General features: G+C 38.9%; 1 protein-coding gene across 3 annotated transcripts; it reads left to right on the top strand.

Moving 5' to 3' along the window:
* The first annotated feature begins 1,227 nt into the window (after positions 1-1,227).
* On the top strand, positions 1,228-13,029 carry LOC133547009 (gastrula zinc finger protein XlCGF57.1-like). Of its 3 annotated transcripts, XM_061892841.1 has the most exons (4): positions 1,228-1,674; positions 8,059-8,103; positions 10,479-10,730; positions 11,745-13,029. In XM_061892841.1, exons 1-4 carry the CDS (start codon positions 1,491-1,493, stop codon positions 11,951-11,953), a joined length of 690 nt encoding a protein of 229 aa, XP_061748825.1. In that variant the 5' UTR covers positions 1,228-1,490; the 3' UTR covers positions 11,954-13,029. The 3 variants fall into 3 exon arrangements, with proteins under 3 accessions (XP_061748825.1, XP_061748822.1, XP_061748824.1); XM_061892838.1 differs by having other exon boundaries at positions 1,230-1,674; positions 10,479-13,029; XM_061892840.1 differs by lacking the exon at positions 8,059-8,103 and having other exon boundaries at positions 1,231-1,674; positions 10,479-13,029.
* The last annotated feature ends 3,244 nt before the right edge of the window (positions 13,030-16,273 follow it).

The raw sequence follows: 16,273 nt of genomic DNA, 5'->3' as shown, positions 1-16,273 counted from the left end.
AACTGACAGTTGACAGGTAGAAAACAACGATGCTAAACTGACAGTTGACAGGTAGAAAACAAAGATGCTAAACTGACAGTTGACAGGTAGAAAACAAAGGTGCTAAACTGACAGTTGACAGGTAGAAAACAACGATGCTAAACTGACAGTTGACAGGTAGAAAACAAAGATGCTAAACTGACAGTTGACAGGTAGAAAACAAATATGCTAAACTGACAGTTGATAGGTAGAAATCAAAGATGCTAAACTGACAGTTGACAGGTAGAAAACAAAGAGGCTAAACTGACAGTTGACAGGTAGAAAACAAAGATGCTAAACTGACAGTTGACAGGTAGAAAACAAAGATGCTAAACTGACAGTTGACAGGTAGAAAACAAAGATGCTAAACAGACGGATGGCAGGTAGAAAACAAAGATGCTAAACTGACAGTTGATAGGTAGAAAACAAAAATGCTAAACTGACAGTTGACAGGTAGAAAACAAAGATGCTAAAATGACAGTTGACAGGCAGAAAACAAAGATGCTAAACTGACGGTTGACAGGTAGAAAATAAAGATGCTAAACTGACAGTTGACAGGTAGAAAACAAAGATGCTAAACTGACAGTTGACAGGTAGAAAACAAAGATGATGTTCAGGCTTTTCCTGCTCAAAAGAGTTGATATAAAGACTTTCAGGTGTTTTATGTTGAAGTATTTGGCAGACGCTTTTATCCAAAGTGACATACATGAAAAATACATATAAAACAATCAGTGTAAACATGATCATTTCAGGAAGAATGTGATATAAAATATCAATACAAAGTGTCAAGACAGAATGCTGCAGCAACAGAGATACAGTCTATAAGATATATAGATATCTAATGTATTCATACATTGTTTATGTAGCATGTATATATAACCTCATCATATTGTTTCTTCAACTTAAAAATAGCTGACCTTTTTTCCCTCTTCTCTGGGATTATATTACCAATTTTTATCTGCTCACTTATAGAATATAAGAATATACTATTACTGTTAAGCAAACTATGAATAATAAAACATGTGTCCTTTGTCATAGCTACACGTATGAGGAAAAAAAGGGGTGAAAATGAGTGGTATTGAGTGAGGTAAAATGAATGAAATGCGCTGACCGTTCATTTTTCCTGCCAAATGAATTGCACTGAGTGGAGCGCATCACCACTCCAAGATGGCGGCCCCGCGTCTCGTCTGCACCAGTAGACAGTAGTGCTGCATGCTGCCTTACAACATGTCTATGGCCGCAAGGAAAGGGTTGGACAACGTTAGCAACACGGTGGCATTGTTGCTGGGTTTGTTCTCTTCTCTGTAAATATAAAATATCAATATTTCGCCTAAGAGAAGATGAATAATGTCAGGACGAACTCGTCTCGGAGAACGCCGAAGCTTCTCACCTTAGCTTAGCTTGCTAGCTGCTAACAAAGAGACAAAGCGGAAGTGATCGACACGTCCCTAAAGTGTTGTGATTGTGTGAAAATGTGCAAAGTAGAAATGCTGAGAGTGTTGGTGAAGCAGCGACTAACTGCTGCTGTGGAAGAAATATTTGTAGTGTTAGAAAGAACCATAGCAGAATACGAGGAGGAACTTTCTAGAAGAAAAGAGGAGAACGAGCGACAACGTCAACTACTGGACGCTCTTTTCAACAAACATCAACAAACAGGTTTGTTTACTTCTTTACTCTCTGCATGAAATAGTGTAAGTCACACAATGAGTTGTCTGCTTGCTTGAGGTTGAAGATGGATGGCTGTGATATAAAAATAATGTTCATGTGTGAGATCTAAAGCTGCCAATTATGGCCAAAGTAATAATTAAGATTATTGTTATCCATCCATCCATTTATCTACCGCTTATTCCCTTTTGGGGGCGCTGGCGCCTATCTCAGCTACAATCGGGCGGAAGGCGGGGTACACCCTGGACAAGTCGCCACCTCATCGCAGGGCCAACACAGACAGACAACATTCACACACTAGGGACCATTTAGTGTTGCCAATCAACCTATCCCCAGGTGCATGTCTTTGGAAGTGGGAGGGGCCTATCCCCAGGTGCATGTCTTTGGAAGTGGGAGGGGCCTATCCCCAGGTGCATGTCTTTGGAAGTGGGAGGGGCCTATCCCCAGGTGCATGTCTTTGGGGGTGGGAGGAAGCCGGAGTACCCGGAGGGAACCAAGCATTCACGGGGAGAACATGCAAACTCCACACAGAAAGATCCCGAGCCTGGATTTGAACCCAGGACTGCAGGACCTTCGTATTGTGAGGCAGACGCACTAACCCCTCTTCCACCGTGAAGCCCAGATTATTGTTATCAATATTGAAATCATGATTACTGATTGTTAGGTAAAGCAGTGTTTACCATGATTTGATTAACGTGGACCCCGACTTAAACACGTTGAAAAACTCTTTGGGGTGTTACCATTTAGTGGTCAATTGTACGGAATATGTACTGTACTGTGCAATCTACTAATAAAAGTATCAATCAATCAATCAATCAATCAATCAATCAATGTTGGGTTGTGAACGTAATACCATCATGGAATTTGTAATGTCTAATAAAAAATATCATAGATACACGTTATCCATATATCTAAAGACACATATTATTATTTTTCAATTTTTTAACAAAAAATTTAGGAAATAATAATATGATAATAACAATAACATAAAGATATAAAGAACAGCTTTAATCCAGCTGGTGTTGCAGGGAGGGGCTGCAGCCTTCAAATTTAGCACAATGAGTCTCCCAGCCAACAAAGTAGTGAATAATACCACCTTCTTCTTGGATTTACTGAGGGAAAATGACAAAGGGGCTACAGTACAGTCCTTTGAGACATTTGTGATTTAGGGCTATATAAATAAATATTGATTGATTGACCAAATAGTCCGCTAAGAGCAGTGGTTCTCAACCTTTTTTAGTGATGTACCCCGTGTGAACTTTTTTTTAATACAAGTACCCCCTAATCAGAGCAAAGCATTTTTTTGGTTGGAAAAAATAGATAAAGAAGTAAAATACAGCACTATGTCATCAGTTTCTGATTTATTAAATTGTATAACAGTGCAAAATATTGCTCATTTGTAGTGGTCTTTCTTGAACTATTTGGAAAAAAAGATATAGAAATAACTAAAAACTTGTTGAAAAATAAACAAGTGATTCAATTTTAAATGCAGATTTCTCCACATAGAAGTAATCATCAACTTAAAGTGCCCTCTTTGGGGATTGTAATAGAGATCCATCTGGATTCATTCTAAACATTTCTTCACAAAAAAAGAAATCTTTAACATCAATATTTATGGAACATGTCCACAAAAAATCTAGCTGTCAACACTGAATATTGCATTGTTGTATTTCTTTTCACAATTTATGAACTTACATTCATATTTTGTTGAAGTATTATTCAATGAATATATTTATAAAGGATTTTTGAATTGTTGCTATTTTTAGAATATTTAAGAATTAGGGATGCACCGATTAATCGGTAACCGAATATATTCGGCCGAATATGGCAAAAAAAGCCACATTCGGCCTTCGGTGGAATGAGTTAAAAACAAGGCCGAATAGTGGCGTGTGACGCAATTTTTTGACGCGGTGACGCAATCAACCAACGTGCAGTGACGTTGGGATATGTTGTGTACCTGTATAAGTGTATGAGGTTACAAGCACACACTTATTGAGATTTAGTGGGGCCTCTGTTTACATTATTAGCCTGTTGTGTAGGCTACCTGTATAAGTGTATGAGGTTACAAGCACACACTTATTGAGATTTACTTGAGCCTTCTGTTTACATTATTAGCCTGTTGTGTAGGCTACCTGTATAAGTGTATGAGGTTACAAGCACACACTTAATTGAGATTTACTTGAGCCTGGTGTTTACATTATTAGCATATCTACTGTGGCTAAGCAGACTTTTGCCAAAAGGACAATAATTCACTGCGATGAGGAGGCGACTTGTCCAGGGTGTACCCCGCCTTCCGCCCGATTGTAGCTGAGATAGGCGCCAGCACCCCCCGCGACCCCAAAAGGGAATAAGCGGTAGTAAATGGATGGATGGATGGACAATAATTAATTTGTTTTGGGTTTATCCACTTTAATGCACTTTATTTTTTTTTGGACTGCATGTTTTGTTTGAAGGCCTAATATAAATGAAAAACTTTGTGCTTTTTTTTTTCAAAAGCAAAGGCTACTGGAACATTAAAAAAATGTAAATATTCAATAAAAAATTACTTTATTTGAAAAACATGTCTAAATATTTATTCTAGGCTATTTATGCAATATAAAAAAAATTGTGAAAAACTGCATTCATTATTCGGCCTTCGGCCACACATTTTCATTTCGGTGCATCCCTATTAAGAATATTTTAAAAAATGTACCCCTTGGCATACCTTCAAGTACCCCCAGGGGTACGCGTACTCCCATTTGAGAACCACTGGCTTTGAGGATTCAGATCAATCTTTTTGCCAATGACTATAGACCGAGTATTAAAAATGTCAGTCCGATAACTGCACAGGGATGGACAAAGCCAAAACATACGTATGAAGTTAGCTGGAGACACCGATCACGTGATACCGATATTACATCATACACCTGAGCTCGTCGGACCTTGGTATAATAGCTACGACGTATTAGCTTGCATTGAACCAGGCAAATACAAGTTAAAGTACCAATGATTCTCACACACATACTAGTTGTGATGAAATTTGTCCTCTGCATTTGACCCATCACCCTTGTTCACCCCCTGGGAGGTGAGGGGAGCAGTGGGCAGCAGCTGTGCCGCGCCCGGGAATCATTTTTGGTGAATTAACCCCCAATTCCAACCCTTGATGCTGAGTGCCAAGTAGGGATGTAATGGGTCCCATTATGACTCGGCTGGGGTTTGAACTCACGACCTACCCGTCTCAGGGCGGACACTCTAACCACTAGGCCACTGAGTAGGTTACAAGACTTAGGAACTCTACTTATAGAGTTCCTCAGATAGGGTCTCTCCCAAGTCCTCCTCCCAAAGGTACTTCATTGATTTCAGAGACTCGGGGCGTAAATGACAAATGTGATCGTAAAGACGTGTAATTGATCCTTTTGAAGTCAGAAGTGGTGTCAAATGCATCTAAAACTGTGTCAGTTTGTACATTTGGAGACCTAGGAAAAGTATTACGGACAAAACTGGGGATCTGTATATTTTTACAGAAGTGTTGGTTAGGGAATAAAAATGTATCACTAAATTTCTGCAAAGAAGCAAAAGTCTTGTAAAAGTATAAATGATTAATGTTGTTCATCCTTGTCTTAAAAAGGAACTATCAACAAGAGAGGGAGGGAAAGCGTGATTAACTGTGATGGGTGCAAGACTGGAAATAGTCTGTAAGCCTAAATAAAGCGTGATTAGCTGTGATGGGTGCAAGACTGGAAATAGTCTGTAAGCCTAAATAGCCTTTGAATTAAACCCAAATTAGGAATGAGGTCGGCTGAAAAGGGAAAAGCAGAAGAGTGGATGGGAGATTGAAGCAGAGCCCTGAGAGATGCTGGTCGAGTTGAGTTTGCCTTCATATCCAGCAGCAATGAAGAAGGATCAAATTCTTCATATTGCAGCCAATACTAAACGGGAAACTGGACTTGTTTTGGAATCAGTCACAATCCTTATGGAAGACAAGATCACATTTGTGTCTTTTTTCATGCATTCTGAATATTAAATAAATCATTGTGATCAAAAGAACACTTACAGTGGACCCTATGGAGGTGGCGCTATTGTGCCCATAAAAGCCCTTAAAAACATCCAAACACTTCAATTAAGGTTTTATATACATGATGTAAGTATACATGATGTAAGTATGTATGGCATGTAGTAACATTCATAATAACATGTAATATATACATGATGTAAGTATATATGTAGTATCTAGTAACATTCATAATCACATGTAATATATACATGATGTAAGTATATATGTAGTATCTAGTAACATTCATAATAACATGTAATATATACATGATGTAAGTATATATGTAGTATCTAGTAACATTCATAATAACATGTAATATATACATGATGTAAGTATGTATGTCATGTAGTAACATTCATAATAACATGTAATATATACATGATGTAAGTATATATGTAGTATCTAGTAACATTCATAATAACATGTAATATACACATGATGTAAGTATATATGTAGTATCTAGTAACATTAATAATAACATGTAATATATACATGATGTAAGTATGTATGTAGTATCTAGTAACATTCATAATAACATGTAATATATACATGATGTAAGTATATATGTCATGTAGTAACATTCATAATAACATGTAATATATACATAATGTAAGTATATATGTAGTATCTAGTAACATTCATAATAACATGTAATATATACATGATGTAAGTATATATGTAGTATCTAGTAACATTCATAATAACATGTAATATATACATGATGTAAGTATATATGTCATGTAGTAACATTCATAATAACATGTAATATACACATGATGTAAGTATATATGTCATGTAGTAACATTCATAATAACATGTAATATATACATGATGTAAGTATATATGTAGTATCTAGTAACATTCATAATCACATGTAATATATACATGATGTAAGTATATATGTAGTATCTAGTAACATTCATAATAACATGTAATATATACATGATGTAAGTATATATGTAGTATCTAGTAACATTCATAATAACATGTAATATATACATGATGTAAGTATGTATGTCATGTAGTAACATTCATAATAACATGTAATATATACATGATGTAAGTATATATGTAGTATCTAGTAACATTCATAATAACATGTAATATACACATGATGTAAGTATATATGTAGTATCTAGTAACATTCATAATAACATGTAATATATACTTGATGTAGGTATGTATGTAGTATCTAGTAACATTCATAATAACATGTAATATATACATGATGTAAGTATATATGTCATGTAGTAACATTCATAATAACATGTAATATACACATGATGTAAGTATATATGTAGTATCTAGTAACATTCATAATAACATGTAATATACACATGATGTAAGTATATATGTCATGTAGTAACGGGCACATTTATAATAAGATGTAATATTTACGTATTTTGATCATTTTAGGCATATGCAGCACATGAATTTCAAAAACGCACGAAAACATCTTTGATTATTACTGACTGCAGTGTTCATGAGAGCCAACAAACCAAGATAGATAATACTTTATTGATTCCTTCAGGAGAATTTCCTCAGAAAAATAAAAGTTCTAATGAAGAATGACTCATAATCCTCACAAAGAAAAGGGGGTGGAACCAAGCTTCCTTTCGTGTCCGTTCTCGCCATTTCCAGGTCTAAATTGGCTGTCAAAGTGTACCAACTTGTCAGAATACGTCTTCATCCTTCTAGTATTCAGGTGAGAGGCGTGATTTGTGATCTGCAATAAACTTTCACTAGCACAGAAGTGAGGAAGCAGCTCAGCACTCGACAACACACCTTTAGAAATTGTCGGTCTTCATTGTCGCTTGTGATAACAAAATCCCTAATATTTGGTTAACATTCAAGTCATGACATGTAAAGGAAGTATTGTTGGTGGTTTTTGGAGGGTTATTTATTGGGTTTTATGGGCGGAACAGAGGACTTCCCACTGTCAGCTGACTTTTACCGACATTTATTTATGAGTTAGAATGCATTAAAAAAAAGAATTATGCATATGATCTTTCTTGGTAGCAGAATTTATAGCAAATATTTGACTTTTACCCAAGTTCAATTTGTAACCAGACACATGTCCGAGTTTTTGGAGAGTACTTAAGGCTGATGGAGAGGTCCGAGACATACTGGAGGAGAGAGAGACCTTCACCTGCACATTGTGCCTACATGTGCTTGGAATTAACACATTATTACCTACGTCTAGCTTGTGTGCTACTGTGTGCTTAGCTGTTGTTTAGCTGCTAACTGGACAGTGCAGTTATCATTATCAGTTCACTGTTAAATATTACATTTAAAAAAAAATTGGTGGTATTAATAAACATATGTAACATTTGTTACCACAGGAGCTGTTAGGATTGCTGAGGGAGATGACGGCAACAGACATCAGGGTAAAATTGTGGCTCTATAGATTTATTATATAAATATATTCACAATATATACAAACCCCGTTTCCATATGAGTTGGGAAATTGTGTTAGATGTAAATATAAACAGAATACAATGATTTGCAAATCCTTTTCAAGCCATATTCAGTTGAATATGCTACAAAGACAACATATTTGATGTTCAAACTCATAAACTTCTTTTTTTGTTGCAAATAATCATTAACTTTAGAATTTGATGCCAGCAACACGTGACAAAGAAGTTGGGAAAGGTGGCAATAAATACTGATAAAGTTGAGGAATGCTCATCAAACACTTATTTGGAACATCCCACAGGTGTGCAGGCTAATTGGGAACAGGTGGGTGCCATGATTGGCTATAAAAACAGCTTCCCAAAAAATGCTCAGTCTTTCACAAGAAAGGATGGGGCGAGGTACACCCCTTTGTCCACAACTGCGTGAGCAAATAGTCAAACAGTTTAAGAACAACCTTTCTCAAAGTGACATTGCAAGAAATTTAGGGATTTCAACATCTACGCTCCATAATATCATCAAAAGGTTCAGAGAATCTGGAGAAATCACTCCACGTAAGCGGCATGGCCGGAAACCAACATTGAATGACCGTGACCTTCCATCCCTTAGACGGCACTGTATCAAAAACCGACATCAATCTCTAAAGGATATCACCACATGGGCTCAGGAACACTTCAGAAAACCACTGCCACTAAATACAGTTGGTCGCTACATCTGTAAGTGAAAGTTAAAGCTCTACTATGCAAAGCGAAAGCCATTTATCAACAACATCTAAAAACGCCGCCTGGGTTCTCTGGGCCCGAGATCATCTAAGATGGACTGATGCAAAGTGGAAAAGTGTTCTGTGGTCTGACGAGTCCACATTTCAAATTGTTTTGGGAAATATTCGACATTGTGTCATCCGGGGAAGCGAACCATCCAGACTGTTATCGACACAAAGTGTAAAAGCCAGCATGTGTGATGGTATGGGGGTGCATTAGTGCCCAAGGCATGGGTAACTTACACATCTGTGAAGGCACCATTAATGCTGAATGGTCCATACAGGTTTTGGAGCAACATATGTTGTCATCCAAGCAACGTTATCATGGACGCCCCTGCTTATTTCAGCAAGACAATGCCAAGCCACATTCAGCACGTGTTACAACAGCGTGGCTTTGTAAAAAAACTTTCCTGGCCCGCCTGCAGTCCAGACCTGTCTCCCATGGAAAACGTGTGGCGCATTATGAAGCGTAAAATAGGACAGCGGAGACCCCGGACTGTTGAAGGACTGAAGCTCTACATAAAACAAGAATGGGAAAGAATTCCACTTTCAAAGCTTCAACAATTAGTTTCCTCAGTTCCCAAACGTTTATTGAGTGTTTTTAAAAGAAAAGGTGATGTAACACAGCGGTGAACATGCCCTTTCCCAACTACTTTGGCACATGTTGCAGCCATGAAATTCTAAGTTAATTATTATTTGCAATAAAAAATAAAGTTTATGAGTTTGAACATCAAATATGTTGTCTTTGTAGCATATTCAACTGAATATGGCTTGAAAAGGATTTGCAAATCATTGTATTCTGTTTATATTTACATCTAACACAATTTCCCAACTCATATGGAAACAGGGTTTGTATATAATAATCAAACAATAATAATATAAACTAAGGAAATGGAGTGTGAACTAGTTCCAAAAGTGCATGTGGTGTGTTGCCAAGTGTGTGATTAGCTGTAGTGTGTGTTACCTAGTGTTGTGTTGGGCGAGAGGAGAGACAAGACAGGAAGACGGTCAGTTGGGCAGGCAGATGATCCAGGGTGAGAGAGGGAGGCGTCAAGAGATCCTTGTCCAAGTGGGAGGTCGATATCCAAAGGCAGTCTGGGAAGCAGGGAGAGAAACGAGGAATGTCGAAACGCACAGCTCGACACATGGAACAAAGGCAGACTGCAGGAAGGACGAAAAGGGAAAACGTGAGACCATAACCCAAACCCTAACACGACGGTGGAAAACACAGAGAGCGAAGCAAGATTTGCATAGAGCAGGATGATAGCTTGAGGGAAATCAACAGAAGATTATATTCCGGCGCGGCATGGCAGGTTGTGCCGGTTTATGAAGGCAGCTCGATCATCAGGGGCAGGTGTGCTGATTTTAGATTGTCTGCAGACGCGAAGGGGCACGCCCGCAGCGGCGGTAGAGCGCATGTGAGCGTGGTTCGCGGTGCGCTCGTCAGGATGAGGGCTTTGGAATGCGCCCTGGCCGTGACAGTGGCACAGAAATAAAGTACAGGGTATTCGTACGATATCGGTTCGGATGTGAAAGGTACACATCTCTCCCTATTCCTCAAGCATGTGTTCCTCTTCTTGTGTCCTGCAGACATCAGCGAAGAACATCCTCTCCCTGAGCAGCAGGAATGCAACTCCAGCGTGGAACAGGAGGAGCCACGGTCACCCCACTTTAAAGAGGAAGAGGAGGAACACACTATCAGTCAGGTGGGAGAGCATCTAGGAGGACTGCATGAGTTCCCAGTGGTTGATGTCCCTGTGAAGAGTGAAGAAGATGAGGTCAAAGGTGAAAGTGAGGCGGGGAGACCAAGCAGCAGCTCAACTCAACACATGACAACAGAAGGTGAGGGAGACCACTGTGGAGGATCACAAGCAGACAAGGTCTTAGCTCCACTGTCAGATAGTGACCACACAACTTCACACTCTTCTGACACTGATGAGGAAGACTCTAAAGCTGATAACTCTGAAAACTTCAAATGCTCTCAGTGCGACAAAACTTTTAGTCACAGTCGTACTCTGAAAAAACACATGAGAAGTCACACTGGACAGAAACCATATTCCTGTCCAGTGTGCGACACACATTATAGTCACCACTCGGCACTGGTTCAACACATGCGTACACATGATTGGGAGAAACCTTTCACCTGCTCAGTTTGTTGTAAAACCTTCCTTTCGAAGAGGTCACTGACAGAACACACAAGAACACACACTGGAGAGAAACCCTTTACGTGCCAAGTTTGTGGTAAAGAATTCCATTTAAAGAGGTCTTGGACAGAACATGCGAGGACACACACTGGTGAGAAGCCCTATCAATGCTCGATGTGTGATAAACACTTCTCTCGAAGGTCATATCTGCAAACACACACACTAACGCACACTGGAGAGAGACCTTTCACTTGCTCAGTTTGTGGGAAAGGTTTCTTTGTGAAGGCGGCAATGACAAAACACACAAAAAAACACACTAGAAAGAAACTTTTTACGTGCCAAGTGTGTGGTAAAGAATTCCTTTCGAAGGGGTCTTTGACAGAACACACAAGAAGAACACACTCCTGGGAGAAACTATTTAAGTGCCAAGTGTGTGGTAAAGAGTTCCTCTTGAAGAGGTCTTTGACAGAACATACAAGGACACACACTGGTGAAAAACCTTATAAATGCTCAGTTTGTGATCAAAACTTCTCGCTAAGGTCACGTTTGCTAACACACAAACGAACGCACACTGGTGAGAAACCTTTCACCTGCTCCTTTTGCGGGAAAGGTTTCTTTGTGAAGAGGGATTTGACGGAACACACAAGAACACACACTGGAGAAAAACCGTACTCGTGTTCAGTGTGCGACTCACATTTTTGTCACCATTCAGCGCTGACTCGACACATGAGGACACACACTGACAAGAGACCATTTATCTGCTCAGTGTGCGGTCAAGCTTTTCTTTCCATGGCGTCCTGGACAGAACACACAAGAACGCACAGTGGTGAGAAACCTTTTGCCTGCTCAGTGTGCGATCAAAGCTTTTCTGTGAAAGCAAATTTGAGGTCACACATGAGAACACACATCGGACAGACATGAGGTGGCAGATTCAAACCACAAACTTATGTAAATATGGTTTTATATGATAAGTTGTGATGTACTAGCCGCTGTTATCAATCTAACTTCTTCCTGACATGTTTCATGCTATTAGACTTAGACTTAGACTTCCTTATTATTGTCATTCAAATTTGAACTCTACAGCACAGATAAGAACGAAATTTCGTTACATAAGCTCATGATAGTGCAGGATAAAAAAAGGCAATAAGGTGCATATATAATAAAATAAATGTATATAAATAATATATAAATACATATATATAAAATAAATAAATATATAAAAATATATATATAAGTAAATAAATACATTACTGTACAGATAAATATATTGCACTTTTTCACATGCGTCCACGTTTATGGATGTATGTTATATTGTCTTTTTTATTCCAGCGAGTTAATCCATTTTGGGAGGAGTTGAGGGGATGATTTCATTATGATGCGTTCAAGAAGTTTACGGCCTGAGGGAAGAAACTGTTACAGAACCTGGAGGTTCTGCTTCTGAGGCTGCGGAACCTCTTTTTAGAGTCACAGCAGTGAAAACAGTCCTTGGTGGGGGTGGGAGGAGTCTGTGCAGATTTTCTGAGCCCTGGTCAGGCAGCAGCTTTTTGCCAACTCCTGGATAGGAGGAAGAAGAGTCCTGATGATCTTTTCCGCCGTCCTCACAACTCTCTGGAGAGACTTCCATATTGCTGCCTTCATTAGCAATAAACATGATCTGTCTATTTGTACTGTTTTTTTTTTTTAAACCAATCAGCCGATTACTTTAATCACTGTACAATTATGCGTGAAAAAATATCACATTTTTGGCCACCTGAAAGTCACATTTTCAGGGGCCGGGGTAAATATTCCACACCTGGGTTGCAGTACTGTGGAAGGAGATTGTGTCCTTGTTTTATGAGGGCTGGTGGCAGATCCTTGTTAACGCTCCCATGAATTTACCATGAATTGACTTAAAGAAGTTGAAAAACTTATTGGGGTGTTACCATTTAGTGGTCAATTGTAGGGAATATGTACTGTACTGTGCAATCTACTAATAAAAGTTTCAATCAATCATTCAATCCCCCTGGTTTTGGGTCTGAGGTGTCGCTAACTTTTTCCTAGCATTTATTTACACCAGCGGTGTCCAAACTTTTTCCACTGAGGGCCGCAGACTGAAAAATCAAAGTATGCGGGGGCCATTTTGATACCATTCTTATTTAAAAGCAATACAATAGTTATTGGTTTTTTTTTTTTACCGTTTCAGCTTTCCTCAAGTTTGGTCCCCAGTCTCCAGAAGGGTCTCAGTCATAAAAATGTTAGAAATAAGTCATAAATTATTATTTTTTTCATTTAACACTTGATTATTGCGATCAACTTCAGGTCTATCTTTGTAAAAAAAAAAAAAAAAAAATTGTTTTTATGTGTATGGCCTTAATGTCAAAACCCTTATTTATATGGCAAACACAAACTATGCAACATTTTCCCCCAAAACATTTCAAAGTGGAATATTTGACGTGAAGTAATTGGAACCCTAAATAGGTCAATAATTCATAACAATTAAAAAAGAATAAGTGTTGAAAATAAGCCAAATGTATATTTTTTTACTTTTAACGCTTAAGTCTGTAGATCTCTTGATTATAAGGTTTTATCATTTTTTTTATACTTTTTTGTTTGTTTGATGCCCTTTTTGTGAAAGAAAACTTTGTTTCGCACAAAATATGCAATATTATCCCCCCAAAATATTTGAAAGTGAAATTGGTATGTCAGACTTAGCCCTGTCTTGGTTTAACTCTTATCTTACTGATAGGATGCAGTGCGTCTCCCATAACAATGTGACCTCGGACTACGTTAAGGTAACGTGTGGAGTTCCCCAGGGTTCGGTCCTTGGCCCTGCACTCTTCAGCATCTACATGCTGCCGCTAGGTGACATCATACATGTTAGCTTTCACTGTTATGCTGATGACACCCAACTCTACATGCCCCTAAAGCTGACCAACACGCCGGATTGTAGTCAGCTGGAGGCGTGTCTTAATGAAATTAAACAATGGATGTCCGCTAACTTTTTGCAACTCAACGCCAAAAAAACGGAAATGCTGATTATCGGTCCTGCTAGACACCGACCTCTATTTAATCATACAACTTTAACTTTTCTGGGGATAGGTTGATTGGCAACACTAAATGGTCCCTAGTGTGTGAATGTGAGTGTGAATGTTGTCTGTCTATCTGTGTTGGCCCTGTGATGAGGTGGCGACTTGTCCAGGGTGTACCCCGCCTTCCGCCTGATTGTAGCTGAGATAGGCGCCAGCGCCCCCCGCGACCCCGAAAGGGAATAAGCGGTAGAAAATGGATGGATGGATGGAACTTTAACATTTGACAACCAAACAATTAAACAAGGCGACACGGTAAAGAATCTGGGTATTATCTTCGACCCAACTCTCTCCTTTGAGGCACACATTAAAAGCGTTACTAAAAAGGCCTTCTTTCATCTCCGTAATATCGCTAAAATTCGCTCCATTCTGTCCACTAAAGACGCTGAGATCATTATCCATGCCTTTGTTACGTCTCGTCTCGACTACTGTAACGTATTATTTTCGGGTCTCCCCATGTCTAGCATTAAAAGATTACAGTTGGTACAATATGCGGCTGCTAGACTTTTGACAAGAACAAGAAAGTTTGATCACATTACGCCTGTACTGTATATAACTTTATATACATATATACATACATATATACCTATACTGTATATACCTTTATATACATATATACCTATACTGTATATACCTTTATATACATATATACATACATATATACCTATACTGTATATACCTTTATATACATACATATATACCTATACTGTATATACCTTTATATACATATATACATACATATATACCTATACTGTATATACCTTTATATACATATATACATACATATATACCTATACTGTATATACCTTTATATAAATATATACATACATATATACCTATACTGTATATACCTTTATATACATATATACATACATATATACCTATACTGTATATACCTTTATATACATATATACATACATATATACCTATACTGGCTCACCTGCACTGGCTTCCTGTGCACTTAAGATGTGACTTTAAGGTTTTACTACTTAGGTATAAAATAGTACACGGTCTAGCTCCATCCTATCTTGCAGATTGTATTGTACCATATGTCCCGGCAAGAAATCTGCCTTCAAAAGACTCCGGCTTATTAGTGATTCCCAAAGCCCAAAAAAAGTCTGCGGGCTATAGAGCGTTTTCCGTTCGGGCTCCACTACTCTGGAATGCTCTCCCGGTAACAGTTCGAGATGCCACCTCAGTAGAAGCATTTAAGTCTCATCTTAAAACTCATTTGTATACTCTAGCCTTTAAATAGACTCCCTTTTTAGACCAGTTGATCTGCTGTTTCTTTTCTTTTTCTCCTATGTCCCACTCTCCCTTGTGGAGGGGGTCCGGTCCGATCCTGTGGCCATGGATGACGTACTGTCCTTCCAGAGTCGGGACCCAGAATGGACTGCTCGCCTGTGTACCGGCTTGGGTCATCTCTGCGCTGCTGATCCGCCTCCGCTTGGGATGGTTTCCTGCTGGCTCCGCTTTGGACTGGACTCTCGCGGCTGTGTTGGATCCACTATAGATTGAACTTTCACAGTATCATGTTAGACCCGCTCGACATCCATTGCTCTCGTCGTCTGGGGCGGTTTAGCTCGGTTGGTAGAGTGGCCGTTCAATTCCCGCTTCTGCCATCCTAGTCACTGCCGTTGTGTCCTTGGGCAAGACACTTTACCCACTGCCACCCACACTGGTTTGAATGTAACTTAGATATTGGGTTTCACTATGTAAAGCGCCTTGAGTCACTAGAGAAAAAGCGCTATATAAATATAATTCACTTCACACTTCACGTCCTCTCCAAGGTTCTCATAGTCATCATTGTCACCGATGTCCCACTGGGTGTGAGTTCTCCTTGCCCTTATGTGGGCCTACCGAGGATGTCGTAGTGGTTTGTGCAGCCCTTTGAGACACTAGTGATTTAGGGCTATATAAGTAAACATTGATTGATTGATTGATTGATAGTTCCAGTGAAGTAATTGGAGCCTTCAGCAGGTCAATAACAGTCTGCATGGCATCTTTGTGTTGTTAGTGTCAACATTGCAACTTTTTCTTGTTACATGTCACTGTTTACTCTTTTATTACTCTTTTTTATAGTATTTTTTTAGAATGGGCCGGGGGCCATTACCAAATTAGCTGTGGGCCACAAATGACCCTTGGGCCGCACTTTGGACACGCCTGATCTACACGA

The sequence above is a fragment of the Nerophis ophidion genome, linkage group LG02 (assembly GCF_033978795.1).
Source record: "Nerophis ophidion isolate RoL-2023_Sa linkage group LG02, RoL_Noph_v1.0, whole genome shotgun sequence".
Taxonomy (NCBI): domain Eukaryota; kingdom Metazoa; phylum Chordata; class Actinopteri; order Syngnathiformes; family Syngnathidae; genus Nerophis; species Nerophis ophidion.
The sequence above is the reverse complement of the archived record's forward strand: the minus strand, read 5'-3'. Positions and strand labels throughout refer to the sequence as shown.